This window comes from Pipra filicauda, unplaced genomic scaffold (genome assembly GCF_003945595.2).
Source record: "Pipra filicauda isolate LSUMZ 115617 unplaced genomic scaffold, ASM394559v2 scaffold17_size4572894_pilon, whole genome shotgun sequence".
Taxonomy (NCBI): Eukaryota; Metazoa; Chordata; class Aves; order Passeriformes; family Pipridae; genus Pipra; species Pipra filicauda.
Window position 1 is genome coordinate 1353354 of NW_024104287.1, and position 25336 is coordinate 1378689.

At 38.3% G+C, this 25336-nt stretch overlaps 1 protein-coding gene across 2 annotated transcripts in view; it reads left to right on the plus strand.

Moving 5' to 3' along the window:
• Positions 1-12536: 12536 nt before the first annotated feature.
• The window catches only part of EGF (epidermal growth factor), a 58653-nt gene continuing 45853 nt past the window's right edge, over positions 12537-25336 (plus strand). Inside the window, exons 1-2 of one of the 2 annotated variants that reach the window (XM_027721699.2) lie at positions 12537-13135; positions 22193-22324. In XM_027721699.2, the coding sequence (XP_027577500.2) occupies positions 13009-13135; positions 22193-22324 (259 nt within the window). In that variant the 5' untranslated portion in view covers positions 12537-13008. The remainder of the gene's footprint in view (positions 13136-22192; positions 22325-25336) is intronic. The other variant, XM_027721698.2, reaches the window with a different exon arrangement.

The window sequence follows — 25336 nt, forward strand, 5'->3', positions numbered from 1 at the left end:
TTACACTCTTGTCAAAGGAAAAGGAAATTAAATCCAATACTTGTAAGTACCTTTTTCTCTAAGAACCTGATTTAATTAATGATGCTGAAATCTAATGCCATGGGCTGGTCAAATGGACTTCTGAGTCATGTGTCTTGAATTTTGTCTTGCTAATATTTTGCCAAATGTTCGAGCCTCCAAAAATAACTTGTACCAATTATATTTTTTGTTTCATAGCCCAGTCCCTTGTGTTTAAGAGCAACCATCTATATAGAGCGTGGCAAACTAAATTCACAATAATATTACTTTCTCTTTTGATATTACTTTTCTCTTTGTATTTTAAATTTATCCTTATTTGACTTCAGTGTTAAACTAAACTTGTGGTGTACTGCTAGCTTCAGATTGCACATGAATGGCATTATCCGTGAATATTTTTCCAGGGCATGCTCTCAGATCTTGAGTGACCTGTCCTGGTTTCTCACTGATTGGTTTGAAAAAGAATACTGCTTGGTGTATCTTGTTCTCTAGCACAGAAGTGACGTGGTGGAGTGATTTCCTTCTTGGTGAAGCAGGAATGTGAAAACAGGAATCAGAACACTCTTGCTTGTTCTGAGCATCATGCTTCATAGCTGAGGATCAGAGAAAACAATATTCTGAATTTAATTTGCCATGCTCTATAGCTAACTGCTTGCCATACTCTCATATTGTCCTCTTTCTCCCTCTGTGATTTAACTTCCACATGAACTTAAGCACTGCATTTTGCAATTGTGGTGTTTGCCATTGTCTCTGGATTGCATCAATATCCCCAAAACACTCAATTCTTGGAGTTCTATGTCAATCATTCTGAGTTCAGCCAAAAATCTGAGCATAGCATTTTTCAGTAGAAGATTGTGCAAAATTACTTCTCAGCATTAGGAGAGGAACTCTCTAGAATGGCAGAGGCATATTTTCATGCACAAAAATGCTGCTTATTTGTTCCTTAGCTTGCTTGAGCATTCTTTACTCTTTGACAGAGGAGCAGACATTCCCTTTGGATCGGGTAATTAGGAGCAGAAACAATGCAAACAACGTTTTTCTCAAACCAGAAAAATAACGGTCTTTGTTCTGGTCAGGCACAATGATTGAATAGACATTATGTCCAGTAGCTATATGAACTATTTCTTTCAAACTGTAACAGGGACTTCATGAGGAGAGGTAACTAATAAAGTCCCTTTTTTATTGATAGAAAAAAGTGACATTTTTCTCATGTCTTTGTCAATGACTTAACTCTAGAGATTGCCTGAATGTGAATTGATATAGACAAAAGTTTGGCCTGTCACAAGGTGATTAAGTTTTCAGTTTCTCACTACTGAAGATTCATGTAGAAATGAAATCTGAATCAAATTCTGGGAGAGAAAAAATGGTGATTCGTAGAGCTCATTGACCATCATAAGGAAACTAGAAGAATGGTCATGAAAGTTCTTTTAAGGGGTGATCAGCCAAAAAATATGCCAAAAAAAGGAATAATGGTTAAACAATTGCTCTTTTTAAAATAAAAGACTGGAGAAGCCCAGAATCAGCAGATGAACATTTAGAAAGGTGGTCGCTACAAGCACAACATAAATGATAATTTGGTGGCTGGAACAAGAAAGAATAATTTTTAGTGTAATTATCTGTGTGCAAGTCTGCCTTGAAAGAGAGCACTAACTTGGCACCTGGTCAAACACAGATTCTAAGCTAAGGAAAAGGCTGTGGTGGAGGGGAATGCAGGAGTAACAAAGAAGAAATTCCTGCAGAAAACATGCAAATAAGATTAAGTAAAACTTTCCTGAACAGTGCACAGTTCCCTGAGTGGAAGGACCTCATTCACTATCCTTGGGCTTATAAAATCATGGGTAAGAACTGCAAGCAGAAAGAATAGTGACAATTCACCTGTTCCAATAATGGATCCAGGAAAGATCTTCAGTAGAGTTTAGAGAAATCTAGTCTGGGGGACAAAAGACTGTATTGTTGTACGTGATTTTTTCCATTATATTTGATATTAATTCAGAAGCTGAGGTAACTGCTTTGCAACAAGAGTTGTGGATGGGAAAAACCTGGACTTTGGCTGAAGGAAGGAAAAAGGTTGGCTTTCTGAGTCTGATGAGTCTACACGGGAAAGAAGCCGTTAGATTGACACCTTTGCCATTAACAGATGCTAACTGAACTGTAAAAGTTAGATGGACCACATGTTAAATGGGAAAAGCTAGAACAGAATTTGATGACAGGTGCCAGCTAGAAATGTAGTTGGAGTGAACTTGGACAGCGCTGCCTAAATGATTTTCAGTCTTACTGAGTAGAAAACTGAAACAGAAGAGAGAAATAAGATGTGTAGGTGATGTACTTTTATTGGATCTGTTATACTCAAAACATATCCTTGCACGTCTTTCTGATGCTTCCCAGTTATAGTAAGCTCTGGGCAGAATGAGTTGACAAAACTTTAGCTATAGGAAGCCCATTACAGTACAAATAACTTGTGATTCACCAAAAGGGCAGGGGAACAGGCTTGGAGGAAGTCAAAGTCAAATGTCACCACCTAAAAATATAACTGAAATGATGAGATTTCTTCCTCTGAATGTCTGGAGTAAATTCCACAAAAGGCCATGCTCTTTATGAACTGCATGATGCCAACCTTGTGTGGGCTGAGGATAAAACATAGGAATAGGTTCTGAAAAGATGCTCTAAAAGATTTATTGACCACATCTTGGGAACTGACATTTGACAGTATTTCTGAGCCCACAGCCATTTCAGCAAATGCCAATAGCTCAAGATTTAGTGGGGTAGTACTCCAGTTACAGTGAGATGAATCCTGTCACACGTTGTTTCAGGCAGTGTTCAGACACCAAGAATAAGTTTGCATAAATAGCGAGAGTGTCTGGTGAGAGGTTGGGAATGCAAGAGATTCAGAAGATGCTTCCACATCTTGATAATTTCAGCAATGTGACAGGTAGATCATAAGCCACTTGTCGTATTGATAAAACAGTAATAGACAAAGTGCCCTTTATTAATGTTTTGAATCCATCCCAAAAAATATTATACCAGAAAAGTCTGAAAGGCTGACTGACTGTCTATTCAGAAAACCATAGATGACTGAGATTTTCAGCATAGTAAAGGAGCCTGTGGAGATGCAACTGAATGGTCTCCTTTTGTCACTGTATGAATCAGGTGTGTATACATGAAAACTATCTGTGATTTTTTGAACTGGCCTCAATAGCCATCAGGGACCCGTGTTCTGCCCAGCACTTTTCTGCAAGAGAGAGGAGCTTTTCGTCTATGTGCAGGAGTTTCATAGCAGTTCCACCATCCTCAAAGTTCAGCAGCTTATGAGAAACAGCCCTGCCAGCTGCCATAAAGTCTCCAGTCACAGAACTTAACATATACACTGCCTAAGTAATGATGCTGCAGAAAGCAAAAGTGACTGTCATTCACAATGTAGCACAACAATTCCTTCTTTGGTGCTGGCTGACTCCTTTTTCTAGTTTTGTAGAAATACTGCTTCTTGGTAACTCTGCAATTCAACTGGTCACAGAAAATTGCTTTGGGTTCAGTGCTCCAATCTCAAGAGTGTTACTTCAAGCCCTAACCACATTGTCTGAGTGCTGACTTCCAAGAGCTTTGCTGTATCAAAAAGACTTTTTTTTCCCCCTAAGCTACTGAATAGTGACATTACTTCTATGAAAACTTCAGTGGGTCAGTCGGGAGAAATCCGGACAACTTTGGAGGTAAGTTCTCATGGTAAATTAATCTATATTAAACACATGAAGCTAAGATATGGCAGTATTTTCCTGCTTGAACATTTGTCTGAATTGAACAGTATGTTTAAGCTGATGGATCCTGGTAAAACCAGAGTGATGTGAAAGAAGAATGTTGTCATTTATTCGTAGTGGGTGCAAATGTAGCAAAAATTCTCAATAGCCATACAGCAGTATAGGCAAACCATTCAGCCTTAAATGCTTATAACACTTCCCTCTCTTGAATTGTTCTGCACTTAATAGATTGTTTTTCAACTTATTACAAAAGCATTAGTAGTAGCTGAATACTTGATCCACAGAACACCGTGACTTGAAGAATCTTTAATAACTGATAATTTTTGAAGGTATCATTTCTTTATTGATACTAGTGGACAGGTGCCTGTTCTTGGCAGCAGCAGAGAAGGAAAGCTAATGTCAATTGTTAGTTAATGTTTGCTGCTGGAACCTCTTGTAGACTTTAGATTGAGAAATGTCCATGTCATATGCTCACGCAGTGGCAACTTGTGTTTGGGACAGGTGTAGAAGTGCATGGCATGAAAACCATATCCTGAAGCCTTAATCAGATTGTTTTGCTGTTGTGTTTACTAATGTTTACTAATGTTTTCTAAGATCTTAGAAATATTTTTCATTTTTTCTCTTATTTCTTAGTATCAGGCCTAATTTAAATTATATATGTTTAAAAAAATACTTAAGTAGACCCTGGAGAGCATATGATAGAGATATTCTCTTACCAAAGGACCTAATCTCTTTTGATTTCTGTGGGATAAAAAAGAAATATTTAAGCTGTGTTGATTGTTAAGACAAGAATCTGTCATTTCCTTAAGACAGGCTTAGTCCAATGTTTTTCATGTAGTCAGCGGAGTTTGATACTGACTTCAGTGAGTTCAGGATCAGTTCCTCCTTCATGTATGGAAGCAAAGAGTTGTTACTCTGGATATTTCATCCTGGAATGTGAAGATAAGCCTGTGATGCAGCAACATTTGAGGAGAGTCCCTGCCATTGGTTTTGCAGCAATTAATGGCTGTGAGCACTGAGAAGATATGCAGGAATGAGTGTCTTTGACTTCTGTGCCAACATACATGAGATAGGTTCTTCTGTAAGTCTCTCTAGAGACATATAGATTGTATTAGAATTTTACTGTTTGCCCCAGATATTTTAGATAGTTAGGTTTATTCTTATGACATGTTCTGCCTTGCTTGCCAGCCCAGTTCTAAATAAGGCAGTCAAACGCAAACATGCAAATGGAGAAGTCTCTTTACCATTGGGAAACACATGCAGACTCTCAGAATAGATTTCCTGTGCCCCTCTCCACTTACTAGAGTCTTATTTCATTTTGGAAAACTGGGCACCTCTGGCTAATTTTCAAAGCACTGCCCAGGAGGTACATTAAACCCTCTCCCACGGGCATTGCTGAGGAGGATTTGGCTGGATGCTCCTTTTTAGAATTTTTTCCTAATGCCCAGTTGTAATATTATACAGAATGGCCCTGAAATACTCTATTTTTAAATAAAGATGCTATAATGGGTGTGTGTGTGCATCTCATAGATGGTGATTTTGGATTAGCTACTGTGTTCATTATTATCGTGATTTTAGTTTGGTAACTTGTGAAGTGACGAGAGTGTGAAGCATTTTTTATACAGTGCATCGGTCAGTGAGCCTCAGAAATGCTCTCTTATTACTTTAAGCTAGCTGGTGTATTCCTACTGATGGTAGACTCTAGTTCTAGTAAAGTCACAGAAGCCTTCTCTGTATTTTATCACCTACCACTAATAGGAATTTTATTATAAAAAATTAGCTTGCACTTTGAAAAATAAAAGTTTCTACAGTATAGTTCAATGAGTTTTGGCATAAAAGCAGTAAAAATATTAACATATCTCCTTTGAAGGAAACATATTTTTATTGTGCCTTCCTGTATAGAAATAAACATATATTTCATTTTGAGAATAACAAATGATACTTAAAAGTTTCCAGTGCTTTGCAACACCACATGGGAAGAAGACTGGGTTTTTATTTCCAATGCAGCCAGCGTACAATTCCAGATAATTTTCTTTTTTCCTTCTGTTTTGTGGCCTAATTTGTTCTCTCTATGTGATCTTAGCAGGAATAAATAAAAATTACTTTGCAATTTTGAATATGACCTTACATCCAAGAGTCTCAGTACACTTTATAACAGCTATTAAATTAAATAACCCTCCTTTATGCAATAGGAAATATTGACCCTTTTGTGCTGTATGCCAAGGTCATGCAGGAGATCTGTACCAGGGATATAGATGGAATGAAGTAATCTTTTAATACACTGTGCATATGGCTATAGCATCCACAGAATTTGTCTATGCATTCATAGACATTTTATTTTACAAGTCTAATCACTGTTGCTTTTCCTAGCCTAGTGTAAGGCAAAGGCTACGCCCGCCAATACGTGCCGGCAACTCCAAAGGAGGTAGCTATAGCTTCCAGGAATCTGTTCATTCACCCTTCAGCTGGGCAGACATTACTTGCTGCAAGCAGCCAAGGCGACATTTTGTAAGAATGTATGTGAGCATTAGTGAGCACTTTGCTCGCTGTTTGTTTGTTGGTTATACAATCACTTGTATGCTGCTCTGTTACAAAGTGGTTTTCCCTCGTCTTTAATGCTTAATGCACTTGCTTGATCAGTCCCTGGGAACAACCCTTTGTTAGGTCATTCTGTTTTCTTCGAAACTACCATAGGAATAATACTGTTTCTGACTCCGGCAGGTAATCTCAGGGGATTCCTGTAAAGCAGTAGTTTTTTACAGGGCTCCAGAGGTAAAATGATTACTGCAAGAAACTGTTTCTCCCCTTTCTGAAATAACCACTATCAGTTGAGTCTGACCTGAGCCTCTGTATTCACCAGCAATATGGGATCAATTTGAAGCTTTGAAGCATTATCTAAAAGCTAAATATAATTTGGGCTATTGCTTGTGCTTAGTACGCCTGCCTTTTTCCCTACTGCTCTTCTCTCCTTGTCCCTGTTTACATGGAGAATTGACAGCTGTGGCCTCAAGCAGGGTGTGTTTGGTAGCTGCAAGATTTGGATGCCAAGTTCTGGGATATCACTCACAGCGGCATTTGGGTCTGTGATAGGCTCTGGCATTGCACTGCCTGCAGCTGTGAGGCTCTCTGAGGTGGTGTCAGGTCAAGCTGCCTCCTCCATGGCAGAGCCCCTTGCTGATCACTTGCCACTTTCTGTGCCAAATGCTTCCTGATACGGTATAGGAAATCCACACCCAGGATTCTTATGGCCACTGTGGGTGGAGTCTGACCTGCATATATTGTTTTGCTTTAGTTCTGTACTGCACCTGTAAAATTGCCTCACACCGGAAATGACATTACGTCAAAATCTTGCACTTCCAGTGCAAGCTTACTTTCAGAGGGCTCTGAGCAAATTCTTCAGGAGATCCTCAATGCTCAAATATATTTTAATCAGGACAAAGTTGCTTCTGGAGATCTCCTGAATCTGTTCTACAAATTGTAGGAAAATCAACATTCCCAGCAGTTTCCCATGTATTTTATTACACCTGCTCTTGATTGCCACCAAGTTACTGATGAATCCCTCTGGCACCAACTGCATGGCCAGGTACAGGAAAATAACAAACTTCCACAAAGAAAATGTGGCTTGCAACGTGCTCAGGAGATCATCACCTCCTTCAGAGTGTTTGAGTCTGGCAGCAACTGGGAGTATCCTGCAGCCTGCTTGTGGGAGCTCAGTACTGGGCACTGAAAACACTTCTGGTAATTCCAGACTTTTGAGTTCACCTCAGGTGCTTTTGCTGTGGAAAGCTGACTATAATAATGCCTGTTTCTTCTTCTACTTCTATTTATTGTCCACCTTTTTGATTCTGCCTTTGAGATAAGCTTATGCAGATATGTGTTTCTGTAGGTATGCCACACTGGTGTAATAGATGCATCAGGTGAAATGGGGTTAACTGGACAAAGTGAATTGAATTGGTAAATGCAGTGATTCTCTTCCATATATCCAGCAAAACAGCCATAAAACAAAACCATAAAATGTTTTTCTTGGTGTTTATTTTCTAAAGAGCATCATGGTCACAAGAAGAATGAAATCTGAAAAGGTGATAAGGAGAAAAAAGTTGACTGAAAAAGTAATTTTAATTATTCACCTTCCCAGACTAAAACTAACAGGATAAAAAAAAATAAAAATTACAATATCTGTGATAGATGAATTTCAAATAAGAACCCGTGGACTAACAGATAAATTCCTAATCTTTTACCGGTATCGGTGTAAATGATGACTGCTCAGGAACTCTAAAAAGCAGTGAAATCAGATTTCAGCCTTTGTTCTGCTAGAGCAGCTGTTCTAGAACATGCACTAGAAATTGTTTTGCTGTGAGGGAAACAGAGCTACTCTTGGGATGGAAACAGTGAAAAGAGATGGGGAATATACATTTTTTTGACCCTGATAGTGAAGTAATGTTACTAAGATCCTTTCTTAAATGTTCTGACATAGCAAGCTGCAAAGACCTTATTAATGGTAACAAATGACTAGCTTTATCACCAGTTTTATCTCCACTTCAGAGAGCCAACTGACTGTTTCAACATGCTATTTTAGCTACTCCTTTATGTCTGTTAACATAGAGGCTTAATGTAGTCATCTAACACTGATAAATGTCATAAGTCAGTAATGTGTTATGTGGCTTCCCCAGAATGTTTCGCTCTTGTTCTGGCTATCTGGATACAAGGGAGAGCATATCTAACTTTCTTTCTGGATCCTTCTGTGGATTGCAGTGTGGTCTAGCTGATGAAAAAAGTGTTCACTGTACAGCAGCTGGTGAAAGGTGCCTGTTAAAATGTTAAATGTAAAACTGCTTAAAAAAGATAGTATCGGGTATGATTAAAAGTATGGTTTAAACATGGATTTTTTTCCTTTTCTTTTACTTAAGATCAGTTTGCAGTAGGAAAAAAAAGGTAACTGTTGCAGGAAAAAATATGGGACTCAGACTACCAAAAAAACACCCATAGATATTTGTTGTAATTGCTGCTGTGAAACAGACAATTGGAAAGAGATTACTTACAATACCACTAGGTTTTCAAAAAGCTTTCATGATTTAAAACCCCACTCTTTGATTAATTTTACTAGTAAATTAAATTAAAACATTCTGCTAGCCAAGTATCATCTCCAAACTGTTGAAGTGATGAGTAACATCCTTGAGGACAAAGCTAGAATGGCCATCATTCCTCAGGAGGAGATTTCAGGCATTCCTGGCTTTGAGGGACCACTGGAATATGCCACTCTCTCATGCTGTACCTTGCCCTGCTCTGTCTGACAGGCAATTTAGTATTGCATAATGTCTCCTTCGTCAGAATTATAGATGACGCAGGCTGAACCTGCTGAAATGATGCTAACAGTACTGAATCAAGCACTGTCCTGTCACAGGAAGTATGGTGATCAGTCAGTTATCCCCACACCAACCCTCAGATCAGGCTTCAGCAAGCAGGTGTAAGGCATGGTGTTCACCAATGCTGGGTGTTTTTTCCCAAAGGCTGTCAGAAATCCTCAGGATCATCTCAAAAGTTGCTTATGTCGATCAGCTACTGCTCTGGTGGTGACACTTTTTCTGTCAGAATGACATATACATCAGCATGTAGTCCCAGGGGCTGGCAGATTTCCTTGGGCCATTGGAGAGGTTCTGGAAGCTGTTTTGTGGGATCTGAGTGTTCCTCTCTGCTCTGTGCTATTTGTACTAGAGATAGCCACTACACATTTCCTTTGCTATATCAGTGAACTCTCACATTTAATGATTAAGCTGTATTGGTGGTAATTGGGATTATGATGACTATAAATACAACTTTAACCAGATTAGAACATGCCTAAGACCAGAATTAGACTTTCAGAGGCTGACAGAAAAAGGAGTCCAAGTGCTGACAAGCTAGTGTAATGTGTAGTAAGCAAGTTTAAAAACAAAAACATGATTTAAAGAATGTGCTAATTAATACAATATAGATACTGAAAGCAATGGGAAACTGTGAGAGGGCTCTGTTTCCTTCAAAGTTTAGAAGTAGCCAGAATATACTATGCTTGAACTAGATAACAGCAGCTGTTTGCCAAGGTAGGGAAGAAGACCAGCTCCATTTGAATCACGAGCTGATCTTTACCATCTTAGGCAAAGAAAGCCTTCCAAAGCTAGCCAAGATAGTGTTAAACCCAAGAGAAAGGAATAAAATCTTTATTTGTTGTTAGTTCATCAGTCTCGCAATTCAGCAGGTCAAATTCAACTAAGTTCTTCACATTTGATGAATTGGTATAATTTTTTGGACTGATTTGGCAGTGAGCTCTACAAATGAGACTGCTGTGCTATTTTTGTCTAATATATCATATGAGTGCTAGACCAATGTAAATTACTGTACTTAATACCTGTAGGTGAGCACAACAGTCCACTTTGTAGAAACGCATTTGAACAACTTCTCAAATGCTAAATGACTGGAAATTTAAAGGAATTATTCTGTATGTTATGCTGAATGACTTGGTGAAAAATAGTTTGAAAAGTCTATTTCATACTTTATTGAGAACTTCATGGTTTGATGTAAGGAGAGATGACTTCTTCTATCCACTTCCAAATGGATATTTACATCCCTACTCCTAGATCATGTAATATCATATTGTGTGTCTGGTAACTGGTTCTGATCTGAGTTATATTTGGGGTTTGAGGGTAAAAAAATGTAATCCCACTATTAAGAGATTTTTCTTCCTGTTTTTAGCCATTCTTGTACTTCTAGGGTATTAAAATGAATGACTTTATTAACTACTCTTTAGCTGACTGAAGTGAAGGGATCTCTTTCAGAAAAGATCACTGTGATATTGGCATCAGACAGTTCTGTATTCACTTTTACTTTTGAGAAAAAAAAGAAAAAGAAATTCTGGGATGTGCCTTTGACCGTATTTTGTGTAAAGGCAAAAAGTGGAAATGGAGCGGGGGGAAGACTGAGGGAGAAGTTCAGAAAAGATAATGTGTGTAAATGAGAGGCTAAAAGAAAGTGAGTCAGACGGAAATTGTTTCTGGGTTTAAAAGGAAAGGCAGAGCTTATTCATTTTGTCTCCTTCAGTGAGTTTGTCTGAGTCTGCCCTAGAAGAGGTCAGGGATGTGCTTGGATGGCCACTCTCATGGTCTGGCAAACACTCTGCTGGTGGCTGCTCACAAAGAAGTGACACATTCCTTTTAAACTGGTTAGGCTGCCTGCTCCCAGCTTGAACAGTGATGAAAATTGTGTGAGGAGGAACCAATGGCTGCACAATTAGTAAAAGATGTTCATGTGGAACATAACACATTTCTTGGGCAGGGTCCTGTAATCTTAGATGGGATGGCATTATACTGTGCTTTCACATTGTTTGCCCTTTTATATACCAGGGGACTATTTGGAGAAGCAAATGGTGTTTGGCATGAGTCTGGCTCTGCATAATTTACATCACTGTTATTGTATTTTATAGCATGCGGGTAGAGACTAGGTTCTGAACAGAGTGTATGGAAATGTGACTGCCATTTGTCAGTCTGGATTTGACTGTTGCATTAGCTGTAGCAGTGGAGACTGAGCGACCTGGATGTGCCTGCATGCAGACAGAAACATCAAGAAACAGTTACTTTATTGGAGAGTGGCCCAATTTATAACAAGTTTCATGCTTCCTATTTTCTGACAGTGCAAGTCTGGACTCTTATCGATTCAGATAAGTATGGGGAGAGAAAGGGAGGGAAGGGGAAGAATTCCCACAGATGAAACTTGTACAGCTGTAGGTTACCATCTGATGCTGCTGCTGTATCCAACTGTTGTGTTAGTATTTATTCTAGCACAATGCTGCAGAAATAAAATTTACAAAATCAAAGGAAAGAAAAAAATGACAAACCTAGAATGCCTCACAGCAGTTAGCTTGACAAAGCCTGGCTCAGTCAAGCATTTAAACACCTGCTTAAATCTCAGGACATTCAAAATTCAGCAACTCTTATAAGCACAAACTTATGCTTGTGCTCTAGAGCTTTGCTGGTCTAGGTTGATGGACTGGGAAAAAGGAGATTTTTTTCAATACCGAAGAATTATGAGCTTAATGCAGTGGTAATTTGTCTAGTTTTTATACCTCAGTGGAACAGGTGTAAAAGAGCATTGCATCCCAACAGTAGAGTTGTGCAGCACTAGTGTACATACAAATGACTGCAACATCCATGAGATATGCAGGGTCAGAACACGTTGCCCTGGTCTCTGACAGCAGGTGTTTCCCTGGAAACACACAAAGACCAAATTGAGACCTGAGAGAGATGGTTTCAACTTCAGAATTACAAACACATACCCTAGATTTGAACTTGACCTTAAGCTGATTTGAGTTTCCAGTTGAAATATATCAGAGAAACCAGAGGGGTTCTTCCCCCCACCCCCTCCTTTTTGCATGAAATATTTTGATGACAAAATTTGTTTCTGGTGGTACAACACATGATGATATTAAAATGAATGCAACTAATCATGACTGAACAGGAATCATATAAACCTGCTTACAATCTCTGAGGAAAAAAACTTAGCTGAAAGCCACAGGTACTTCTCAAGCAGGAGGGGCTGCTTTTCTAAAGAGACTGTATTTATAACGGGTGGCTGGATATCTGCATGCTGGCTCAGTTCCCTGTAGTAAGGAACTGACCACATTACTATTTGCAAACACAGGGTTCACTCAAGTGGTACTAAAAAGAGAAGAGGTGGGGCAAGCAGAGCTTTAAAAAGAAAAGAGGAGTCCGTCCAAGTTTGAATGTAAAAAGCAGTTGCGTTTCTGACAAGGACAGTACCTGGAGATCTCACTGCCTGTACTCCACTGAGAGATGTGGTGAAGAGTTTTCCAATTTTTAGGAAACAAGCAGTTTTGCTTGTTGCAAGGAAATTTGCAATGATCCTTGTGAGCATTGCTTTTAAGCTGTGTTAAATTTGTGGCAGGAGGGTCAGGCATTTCATACTTGGCTTCCAAAAGAGAAAAAAAAAAAGAAACGAAAGAGACAGAGAAAAAAAGCCCTGATGTGTGCAGGGAAGAAATCTCCCAGGAATTTATTCAAGGTTGTAGTCAGACGCAGTAAGGTCTAAAGTGACAAGAAAAGCAAGGCAAAGATAAAACTTGGTATTGTGATAAGATGTCTGAGTGTAAAGTGGGAGATTGCAGAAACCTTTTGGGATTGCACATGTTCATCTTGTCCTGGATATGACTGAATACAAGCTAGTTTTTCTTTAGTGACGGCTCAAAAAAACTCTCAAGATTATGTTTCCCTTCCTTGTTGCTTTTTTGCCGGTGGTTTTTAAAATTGGTTTTGTCAACCTCTCAGCTCTGCAGCACTGGAACTGTCCTAATGGATACAGATTAAAGCCTGAAAACTCTGCTTGTATAGGTAAGTTGCTGGACATTCCCAGATAAAGAAAACTGCATTTGTATTCTCTTAATTTAGCTTTATGATTTTCAAAGAGTTTTTTTACAGATTGCTTGTGTGTTGTACTGGCAGAACTGATAAATCAGCTTCTCAATATCTGTTGCTTCTCAAAATGAACAGAGCTCATTTTTTTTCCAGAAATCAGCACTTGTCTGTCAGTTTAAGTATTAGAAAGCAGGATACATTTTCATACGATTATTAAGAAATCTGAACTGTTCTCTAGTGCACAAAACTCCTTGTTGTAGCTTTTAGTGTCTCTGTAGTTTCAGTACACATGCATGCATGTATTCATGCTTCTATATATGTAAAATTTGTGTACAAATGTGTTTTTTTATTTCTATATGCATATAGAAAGAGTATTTTATTGATTATGCATTAGTATACACTTAGATGTGGGTTAGATAACTTCAAAAACTATTCTTCCTATGCTGATTGGTGCATGTAGATGTGTTCATATTAGTACGTCTCATACAATACATGAATTGCAGATGTGCTTGATACTGTAGTACTGAAGTCTGGGCGAAATGTATGACACTGATATTACTATAATCACCTCCAGCGATTTAGAGCATGTAAAATGCAGGTTCCTATTCTTTACGAAGTTCAAGACAAAAAATGACAGAACCCTTCTCCCTCCCCTGCTACCTTGAGGTCCAATTTTTTTAAGAAATCCAGAGCCAATGAAGTTGTGGGTTTTGCAGTAAGGAGATAAGGAAATGCTCTGTAAGGATTCAAGCAAACAGACATAATACTTGGATTTAATGCTTTTGCCTTAGATTCCTTGGGCTTCTCTTGGCTCTTGGGCTCTGACTCAGTTCTTGTCGTGATTCTAGTGATGTAATAACAGGTGCCTCCTCTGTGCATTCTGCCGAGAAATACCATCTTGTAAGCAGAAAATAGAAGTATGCATGTTAAATGATGTCATATTGAGAGAGGAGGAGCTAGGAATTTTTTGTGTACAAATTATAAACCTGACTGAAGGTTTATCTGAGAGCCAAACACACCTAGGGTGCTTCCACGCTGATGCTTCAATTTAAATAAGAAGCATACTTCTGAAATTGGTCTCCGTATTACCACCTCTTACTATGCTTGCTTCACATTAAAAAGCACTCAAAATACACAAACTGGATTCCCTTTAGGCAAACTTAAACCAGGGGGTGTTCCTGTAGAAGAGCATCTACCCTCTCTGCTGTTAATGGCTGTTCAGTCCGTGGGACCAGACTAGACCTGGTTGTCTGAAACCTCAATCTGAAATATATGCAGTGTATATACCATATCCTTAGCAGCTGTTGCACTTTACACAGCCTCTCCTGCAGATGATACTATTCATTAATAGGTACTTTGCTTCCACAAGGGAATTAGGATGTTCATTAGTTATGACTTCTATATTACGGAATTGCCCAATTAAGAGCTCACATATGATGGGAGAATCCTGCTGAGATGAAGGGTATTGATCGGCAATTGTTTAGAACCAAAAAAGGGCTCTAAATATTAACATGAAAAGTGCTGCAAAAGACATATTTTTTTATTTCAGTGAACGTATTTTGCATATTGATGCACACTGCTATTTCATTAATGAAGACATAACCTGCCCTGCATGTCTTTTCTGCTGAAAATTAACTGCTGTATGAATGGAGGACTCTAGGTAAAGCACCAAAACAGATTGGCCAGTAGCTCAGCAAACTCCAAGAAATAGTAATAGAAGAAATCTTCTGCATAAAAGCTAACATTACTATGACATACTCTGAGCAATTCCATGACATAGAAAAAGTGAAAAATGAGATATGTTAGGGTAATTTTTCAATTACAGACCATTGGATTACAGGGGATTAAGCGAACTTGAAATTCTGACATGAACTGTAAGACTGAAGGATGCTTTGGTGTAAGGGTTTCCCTGGCTCTTTCCTCTGTGTATTGGATACACAACTGGTGTTCTGACCAGAAGACTGGACGTATGACATTCTGGTTCAATAACTATGTGAGACAGAGGGTGCAGTGAAAGCAAGTGGGAGGAAGCTGGAGGCAGGCTTTGAAGGTAATACTAGGGATAAAAGTGGTGAGTGGGAGATGTGACTCATACCACTGACTTCTGAACAATGACAGCAAGCTGAATCGTGGCTTGGCGACCGTTCTGGGTGAGCTGTAATAGATATACCAATTGTAAAATATTCTTAATCATCTGTGACTCTGGTGGCAACCTGCCAGCCATAAGGACTACCCTGAATTGAGGAGGTGTCTGCTCTCTGTTACCGGTGACTTACCAGAAAGTGTGTAGGCTTTTCTAGGTTTGTTTTCCACACTGCCACTACAGACAAAGGTCTGGGCTGTGCTCTTCTTACATTGCTAAATAGCTCACTTCTTAATTAGTTCCTTTTATTTCTCTGGATATTCAAAGATCAAAGACCTCCTCTTCCTGTGGAAGTATAATGAAATCTAACCCTAAATGTCACACAGTTTTATACAGTTATTTTAAGAGAGATTATTTGAATCCTGACTTCGTATGTCAAGAGAGGAGAGACTTTTCAGAGGGGCTGTGTCCTACAACAGCAAGGTTTACAGGAGAGAAAGTATGGAAGAAGAGATCACAAGGTCAGAACAACACTAGTCTGGTGAATGAATGCATCAATTTATTGACAAGTTATGGTAGAGTTGGAAGCATTTCTACATTTTTTGACATTGCCATTTTGAATTAATAATTTATTTTAAACTGATATCAGGACTGGGGACTCAGTCACCTTTAAATAACTCGCTTCGTTAGACCCCAGTAAAAACATAGAACCTTCTACTGCTGAAGAAAAAAGGTCTGACCTACAAAGGAGCCTAGAAAGAAAAAACATATGCATAGTGGATCCCAGGAGAGCTTTGATTTCCAACATATTTGACAATGTAAGCATACGTGGTACACCAGGGGATGGGCCTGTACCTGTTGGAATCTGTTGCCTGTGCCCTCCTGAAATACCACTTTAACAACAGTATTTTTTATTCCGTCATGTTGTATAGACTCTTTCCCCTACTCAAGACCAAAAAAGTTTTCCACATGGCACTGTTTATCTGAAGAAGACCCTAGAACAGCCCCTTGCATTATCAATTTTAGAGTAGATACTAACGCCTGTTAGTCTTGGGATACTCTAGGTAAGTATATTGTCTTCTGGATACTGCAACACTGGAGGTGTACTTTGGTTTCAGGGCTGACATTAAATACTCACTACGTAAGTTTTAAAAGTGAAGAAAGATAGTTATTTTTAAAAAAACCAACAGTATTGTAAAAACGTCTCGGAAGAAGGCAAACCAAAACCCACAGTACTGAAGTTTTGCCTAATCATTGGTTCTTAAACTCTGCACATCTCTACTAGATCCTGACATTAACTGCTCAGTCCTTGTCACTTCTTCAGGACTAACATGCTGCACATTCCAACAGAGCTAGAGCCTGCAATTGAAGGTGACAACTGCAGCTATCTAGGTCAGCTCTTTTGGTCAGATACTTCTTTCTGTGTCTCAAGTTTTCCTTTTTTCTTTCTTACTGTTCACCTCTCTCCTGCCATGGAGCACTGGAGATGAGTAATATTAAGTTATAACTCTTTATTTTACATCTTCAAATTTACCCTAATTAGCTAAATCCTGGGTTCACTTTGCTCCATACAGCCTTCTGAAGACATGCTGTTAAAACTTCTTGGCTGTATTCTGAGAAATATGAAATGCCAAAACCTTATTAGTTCACAGCTCTCCTTTCTTTGCAAGCATCTCATAAGGAGCAGTAAGAGCCAATGAAATGGGGAACTGCTTTTTCTTCCCCTGTTGTGGCAGGGATAAACCTGATAAGTTGCCACTGTTTCCCTCTGTGTCTCAGAAGAGCAGCAGTCAAGGCGTGTTTGTTTCCTTGTTTTCAGTAGTTATCTTCCAGCTAGCTCACTTCACATAATACTGCTTTGGGGAAAGATGCTTGTATTTTTACCAAATAGTATTCAGGAATTCTTGAGCAGGGGTCTGAACCCAGAGACCAATTCATGAGAAGATTCACACTGAATTATCTGGAAATTGGATCCAGCTGAATGTGGAAAAATACTGTCTTCAACTGTAAAAACTCAGATCAAAATAGGAAAGAGGCAAATATATTACAAGAAAGGACAAAAATGGCATCACACATCACATGATGCTTAATACTGAAAAGGGCTAAGTGGCAGACTCCAGGGCCAATAACTAATACTACAAGACTCATTGTTTTCTTCAGGGGAAAATAGCAGTTATTTTCTTTAAAAAGAAACTGATTACTTTCTAGTATCTAATTTGAAATCTGATTTTAAAGGGAGCTGGATGACAGCATTTGATGGATGCCTCATGAACTTGGTCTTTGAAAGGCAAGCCAATAATAGTCTGTTGAAAGTTGCATGATCCGGGAAGTAGAGGTCCATACTGTAGTTAGTAATTTACACATAGAATTTATTTTGAAGATAAAACCTTTTTTTTTTTCATTCTAGTGAGCAAACACTTGAGATCGGAGTCCAGAAAGTAAAAAAAAAAAGATATTGTAGTTCCTGAAAATCTTTTTTGCTCTTTCTCTTTGAGATATCTATGAGTGGTTTCTAAATTCCAATTAAATTCTAAATTTGATTCTATTTTATACTTGATAAATAATAAGCTTCCTCTTGCTGTCATATCTGTGATATGATCATCTCTGTGGCTCTGGGAGTTGATAACCACCTTATTGTATTCATATTGTATTTCTTACCATAGTATGGGAGCACTTCACCACCCCTCTCCTCTCAAAAATTGTGAATTATAAGGTTGCATTTTAAGCCTCATCTAAAAGTGGAGAGAAAAGATACTGAGCTATGCATCATCTATTTTATTGTGGTCTGCTGATAGCTGGAGTATCTTTTTCCATTTCTAGCTATTTTCTGTTTTTTGAGCTGTATGCTTTAAACAAAATAGATAAAAGGAATGGGCTGCTTTTTTCGTTACCCAGATAAAATTTCATTTTCAACTTTGTTGAAAAGATAATGGTGCTGCTAGATATAGTGGATTGAGTTAATCCCCAGTCCAACTTGACAGGAACTAAATTTGTGTGAGGTTATTTGAGTGGATGTATCTGCACATATATATGTATATAATGTAAGTATTTGGGGCCATAATGAAATGCAAGTTCTAGCTCACTGTGGTTTCTCTGTATCCCTGACATGCATACTAATGGTTCAACCTTCTGCAACCAGAGCCTTTCTCAGGACTCTCAATAAAGTAGTATATTTGTATGCAAAATCATTGAGAGCTGCCAACATCGTGATGACATGATTCATCGTTTTTGCTGATTCTCAAGGCATTTTTTGCATAAAGAAGCCTTTGAGAACTAAGCAGAACCTCATTCTTTCTTTCAGGGCTGGCTGTCAGGGCACTGCAGACAGCTTTTGTGTTCACTAAGCCGATTTCTTTCACAGGGTAAAGTTCCCACTGGGGGATGTGGTTGCCAGGACGCGTAAAACAGCTACAGCAGGATGCAACTCCATGCTTTCCTTTGGCACTAAAAGTGCAGATGAAAGCACTGCTAGTTACACCCGATGGATGGTTTTGTGATCGAGTTCTCTTAAATCTTAAGAAACAGCTTTGTTCTGTTTCTTTTTTTCGTTTGTTTTGGGGTTAGTGTTTTTGGTTGATTGGGTTGGGTTTTGTTTGTTTGTTTGTACTTTAAGCAAAGAAGAGAGTGTGTTAAGCATAGGATTCCCTTCTGTTGTTAATTCCATAAAAGCCAAACATTCACAGTGCTGCTGTGTGTTTCACAATAACATTGTGTCTCTTGGTTTCTCCTGTTTACCACTGGAAGCGGCATTCTCCGGTGGCCGACCTGCCACTGTGTCCCTGGCCTTTTATCGGGCAGTTATTATTCTTCCATGATAGCTGTTCTTCAGCTAGAGGGATGGCTTGCTTTTCAGTATGTGTGGGATTTGCTTGATTATGTGAGTTTTGGTGATGATGAAAATGGACAGGTCAATAACCCTGAAATTTTCTTTTCAAGTACAGTTACTGGGGAGACAGTGTAAATTCTTGTAGCCTGATCAATGAGTATGCTCTTTCCTGTTTTGTACACTCATATAAAGCTGGAAAATCCATCCTGTAAATAAAAGGTCATTGTCCTCTTACCTTGGTATGTAGCTCAGTAACCTGTGCTTGGTTAAAGCATGTCTTCCCAGTCTGATCCTGACTTTTGAGTATCCTGTGATGTTTTCCATGCCTTCAGGGTTTTTCTGAATAGCTAGTTCCCTTAGCGAATTCCCTTCCTGTTAAAATTTGAATTTAATGTCTGAATTTGAATTCCCTGGCTTCAGTTCTGAACCATCAGTCATTGTTTAATGGTTCCTGATTAGAGTATCTTTTAGAAAATATGCTACTTTTTCTTTGTAAAGGTATTTATTTATGGTGATCAATCTTCTTCCAAATTTCTTTCTGATATTCTAAGCATTCTGAACTCTCTAAATGTCTCACAGAAAAACACTTTTCCATACATTCAAATCAGGCTTTTTATCCTTGTTGTATATACCTTCTAATTTTTTGAGTTCCTTTAACAACCTATATCTGAGAAATACAAACAGCATGCCAATATAATCTGACCACTGCCATTTACAGAAGTAATTTTTTTTCCCCACGTCAGTATTTTTTCCTGTGTTTATAGGTGTTTTGATTTGAATTTTCATGCCCACTAACATGGTAAGAGGTCAGCTTTCTATCCAGTATGAACACAAATCCTTCTCAGAGAAAGCAGTTCCATATACAATCTGTAGGTCAGGCCTATCTTTTTTTATTCTTATTTAATGTGCTCTTTATTGTGATTGAATAATAGCTCAGCAGTGTTTCACACAGCTTAATCAAAAAACTTCTCTCTTTAGCAATCTTACATCCAAACAGTTGCCTTTGTCACCCGTACTTGTGATTTCCACAGAGGAATAACATCAAGTTCATTTAAAAGCTACTATTGTCATAAAAGTATTTTGACTAACGTAAACTACATTATAGCCTTTATCGACACAGTCTGGCATCTGCTGTGGCACTGGTGGCTAGATCAGGTTAACTCTCTGGCTTAATCAGTCAGGTACGTGGCTTGAAAACTAGTGCTCAGCAAGAGAGAGACAACTGGTCTTTGTGTCTAGCACCAACAGCAGCTGGACAATGATCTGAGGTCACCAAAGCCCCCCCATATGGGCTATCAGAGAGGCCTTTAGTTTTAATGCCATCCAGACAACGTTTGCTAGGAATATCTAATTTTAAAATGGTGACCTGGAGCTTGTGGTTTCTGTAGCCCATTAACACTTCTAAGCCAGTCAAACCTTTCTAGAGGGGATTTGGAGGAGTTACTCCTTTAATGCTGTGGAGAATGGAATGTACAATCCTAGTACATGAGGGAAAATATTCTCCTGAAAGCTGATTGTTTGAAGAAAATTGTGGGTTAGAATTAGAGTACTTCGTGGAATTACATTGCTGAAAATATTTCTGCTTTACCTTCATAATCCGTTAAACAGAAATTGGTTGCACGTGCTCTGACTACATTTCATGCACTGCCAAATTAGTTCATCTGCTATTTGGAATATAAGGTTGTGGGAAAACTCTAAAAACAATATGAAACTTTCCCTAGTCTGTACAGACACATTAGGTGACTGTAAAGCATTTACATTATTTTTTAACAACTTTGATACTTGACAGAGAAGAAACCCCTATATGTATAGTTAAGAAACTATACATATAGTTTCTTAAAGCAGTTAAAGGATACCAGAACCATGGTATATCAGAGATCTAGTTGGTTAGCTCTCCCTAAGTTACTGAGAAAGTTTCTTTTAAAGTTTTGTGAGTTGATTAAATTGCTGTTCCTTGTAGTTAAGGTGCCATTTCTGCCCTTCTTTAAACTAAGAGAATTCTCACATGACACTCACAGTCCTAGTTTTGGTTATGCATCAATGTCCTTTAGTGACTTAATCAAATGTGTCTCGTTAAAACAAAATTTGTTGATTCTTTTATTCCTGCATATGCGAAGTCAGCTGATAAAACCCAGAACAAAAGCCACTGACATCTAATAGTACTTGGGCAAGGAAGCAGCTGCTCCTTATAGCAGCCCTCACAACAGTTGAAGAAAGTATACAAGAAATATGCCAGCATATGGTACTGCCAGACGTCAAGTACCTTGGAAAGCTGCATCTGTTTTCAGTAGGCACTAAAATTTATCTCAATTTTGTGGGACAATTATCCATGGTATTGCCAAAGGGATTAATTTCTTTTCCCCTTACTGTAAACAATGCTCCTCAGTAGTAATATTTTTTTTTTTAAATAAATTCCTTAATTTAGGACTTAATTAACTGTTACTGCCTCAACCCTGATAAAACACCATAAATACGTCAAATATCTTTCAATTTCTGAAGGTTCTAGCTTAATCTCCCAGTTAAAAGTCCAGTTTCTAATTAGTTTGCTTGTTGCCTTGGTTTGGGCTTGTTGCTGTCAGAATATAGTGGGAGTTTTAGTGTTTTGTATGTGTGTTTGAGATTTGACTCAAACCAAAATGAGCTCAACATCGAACTCAGTGCTGTGGCAGTCTGCTGCTTTGCTGTTTTGCAAAGTCTGTTAATTTGTTGGCAAAATTATTATTGTTGATAAAGGGATAAAGATTGACGGAAGCAGCTGCGAGTAGCATTTGCATAGCAAATAATAACACAAATCAAGACAAGTCTGTTCCCTGTGTTTGGGCAATTAGAGACCAGAGTGCCCAAACACAAGGGAGAAGGGTAATTTCCCTAGACATCAAAGGAAACTCAAAAAAAACCCAACACCCTCCAGAATCACTATGAGCATGACAATGGACAAAACAATAATTCAGAAACCAATGCATGAAGGAATACAGCCATCCTCATCTTGCTTTTTTTAATGATGGGATATTAAATTTTGTGACCAATTTATTATTAGATAACTATGTCAAAGGTACTCTTTCTCCTTGCTCATGTTGCTCTTCCAAGCTGAATTTTCCTGATCTTTTTCAAATGCCTGTTTCAGATATTGATGAGTGCCTTGAAGGTGGTTTGGGAACCTGCGGCCAAACCTGTATCAATATTCCAGGATCCTACGTCTGCTCTTGTTTGCCTGGCTACTCTTTGGATATTGACAAACGGTCTTGCTATGTGAATGGTAAGGTCACTTTCTTTTTTGATGACTGAAAAAGAGATTTAGAGATTTAGTTAGCTTTATTTTTCAAAGTGAACCATGCCTGCTGGTCCCTGCTGGACAGCGACTGGGGTGCTCTGGTTCACTGATAAAAAAACCTGTCTCTTCTATTCCGTGGGTAAATGGCAAGGCCAAAAGTGGGTGCCACAGAAGAGTGATGGTGAAGAATGAAAAGTATAGTGGTGAAAAGATGAATGAAAATATGAAAATATGGAAACAAATAAAACTAAACAATTATTTCCTGTTTAACCTTCTCTGCGTGCTCAGAACTGTAAACTCTCTTATCCCATTCTAACTACTTCCAGGAAGACGTGGCAGTACAAAAGATTTTGCTACCTTAGCCTCTTTCAGTCTAGTGGTGTTGATGTCTTTCCAGTGTGTCTAGGTTTTAGGGACAGTGCTGTGAAACTGTAAGCAGGAAGCCCTTATTTTTGGTTTCATCCATCAGCAGTGTCTTAAAAAACATGAGTGCTACTATAAGTTATCTCTCTCCCTTGCTCTGTCCTTAGCTATTTAAAAATAAATTGATTTTTAAATGTGGAAGATGCATTTAAATTTAACAGGTTTTAGCTCTTCTAAGAGAAAAATATTCACAGTTGTAACCTTTGAACAACTTTCATTTTGCCCTCAACTAATGCTACCCTGGGAAAAAAATCAAGTTGGGTTTTACTGATTGGTTTAACCCTATATTTGCATCTAGAGTATGAGGTGGGAGTGCTCTGGAGTATACTTCTCACCTCTCCACTTTCGTTTCCCAAATGCCTGGCTTTGATTCATGTCTGGGTTATGCCACAGCTCCCTCCTGATCCAGAATCTCAGGGGTTTTTTTTTTGACTAATATTTACCTGGGACTCTTGCTAATGCAGAGATGGGATGTGATAAGGCATTTTTCTGACCCGAGAAGTAGGAGATAGACTTGAGTCCCTATGCACGTAGCCTTTGGGACCATGAACATAACCAAAAATATTCCACATAGCTCCCAAACTGCCACCAACACAATTACTTTAGTTACCCCTAGAATCTTCATAATTATCAGCTACATGTGACTTGCAAAAACCCAAACTGGATTTTTTATAGTCCTGCCTAAACATCTCTGGTCCCTTAAATAGAATGTTCCTATCTTTAAAAATCAGATCTTTTTCGAACTCTTCACTTCTGAACTGAAGAGACGTGAAAACAAACGTTACTTAACTGCACTATTTGTGCACAGGTATCTTTCAAAGAAAATCCTACCTTCATATTGGAGGACTTCAACTTTTTAACACGTTATTACTAATATTTATAGTAACAGTAGAAAGTGACTGATGGAAATATGGTGATGGATAAGGAGCCCTTATGCTAGGTACAAACCCTTCTGGGGGATGCACCAAGCGAAATACCGTTGTGTTTTAAAGATAGGAAGCTCTTTGGTGCAGATATTGTTTACCTGATCATTAAACCACAAATCTGCAATAAAAAAAATTTGTTTCAGTTCCTGTTCTACTGACAGCCCTCATTCATAGTCACCTGATAGGAAATTCAGAGAATGTAAAGGACAAAACCTAAGTGTATAAATGCTCTTGATCAACTAATTGGCAAAAATGCAGGCACTGCAGCTGCCAAATTCCTTAGATAAATCAACCTCACTACACTTTACTGTTCATTTACCATTTATGTGAAGCAAATCTTCATAATTCAAATATGGTCACATGGGGTTGCTCAGTGCAAATAACAGCAGAAAAAAGGGAGTCATTAAAATCCTAGAAGCAGCTGCTATAATTGGGTGATAGCTTTAAACTTGAGATACAAACCACTCTGTTAGTATAGAAACAATGTGCTGATCATCTTCACTGGGTTCCCCTCTGGGAACAAAAGAAAATTACATCTTGGGTGCTTGTCAGAACTTTGTTCACTTGAAGAAATCAAAATTGGTCTCAATCCTCTGCTTTGAAAGGAGTTGTCAAACAACTTTGCAACTATGATGAAGGCAGAGCATCTGTCTAATATTTGTAAAGTTCTACTTGTTGAGTTTAAAGCATGGGGTTTTATGCTAACAGTAAAGATATTTAGTTAAAAAAGATATGAACCTGGTCAATAAAACCAGTTTAATTTTCAAAAATTTATGTGCAAGAAAACTGGTGATAGGGCAGTCTTGGTGATATGGTGCTCTATGGTGATACCCTAAAAATAACAAAGGATTTGACAAAACTTGGAGTGGTGTAATCAGCAGCCCCAATCATTATGCCACGCTAATTGTATTTCTATACATATCACCTGGTTTAAGGATGCGTCAGGGGTATTGGGACCATCCTAGTTGCTCATCACTTTCAACCTTAATTGGTTTTCTAGAATTTGGGGCATAATTGGAGCACTTTTTATTTTAATGTATTTTAAGTTACCCTTCACTCAGTATGAATACAGTTTTTGTCTGGAAGGAGTTGATGCTGTTGAGTTTTAAGTACAAGTCTTTTGTTTTCCTTCAGCCCTCTGTATGCATAAGAAACAACTACAATCTTTAGCTTTTTCCTTTGCCCTGTATTGGAATCTTTAATTTTCCTTTTTGAATAGTTAAAGTGAGACTCCAGGCCACCTCTATGTGATAAATTCTTGCTATAGCACAATAATTTGAAGTGGTCTTCTACCTGGAGACACATCCATGACAAAACTCTTCCAACCTCAGCTGGCAAGCATGCAGTGATTGTTCTGACCTGACTAGGCTGTAGGATTTGGGATTAGTGGTAACAACCATTGCAGTCTCAGTTTCCTAACTCAGATTTTTGACCTAATTTTCAATATTACATATGAAAGGATCATTACATTTATATCTTACTGGTTCTCTGTGATACACCTATCTCTGTAATAGAAAGCTATTATTAAAATATGAGATAGGTAGATCCTGAAGTTTCTCTTTGACTAGTATATTACTGATGAGAACTTAATGCAGCAAAAATGCAATTCTTATCAATTAATTGGTCTCTTTTTGTTTTCTCCACACCA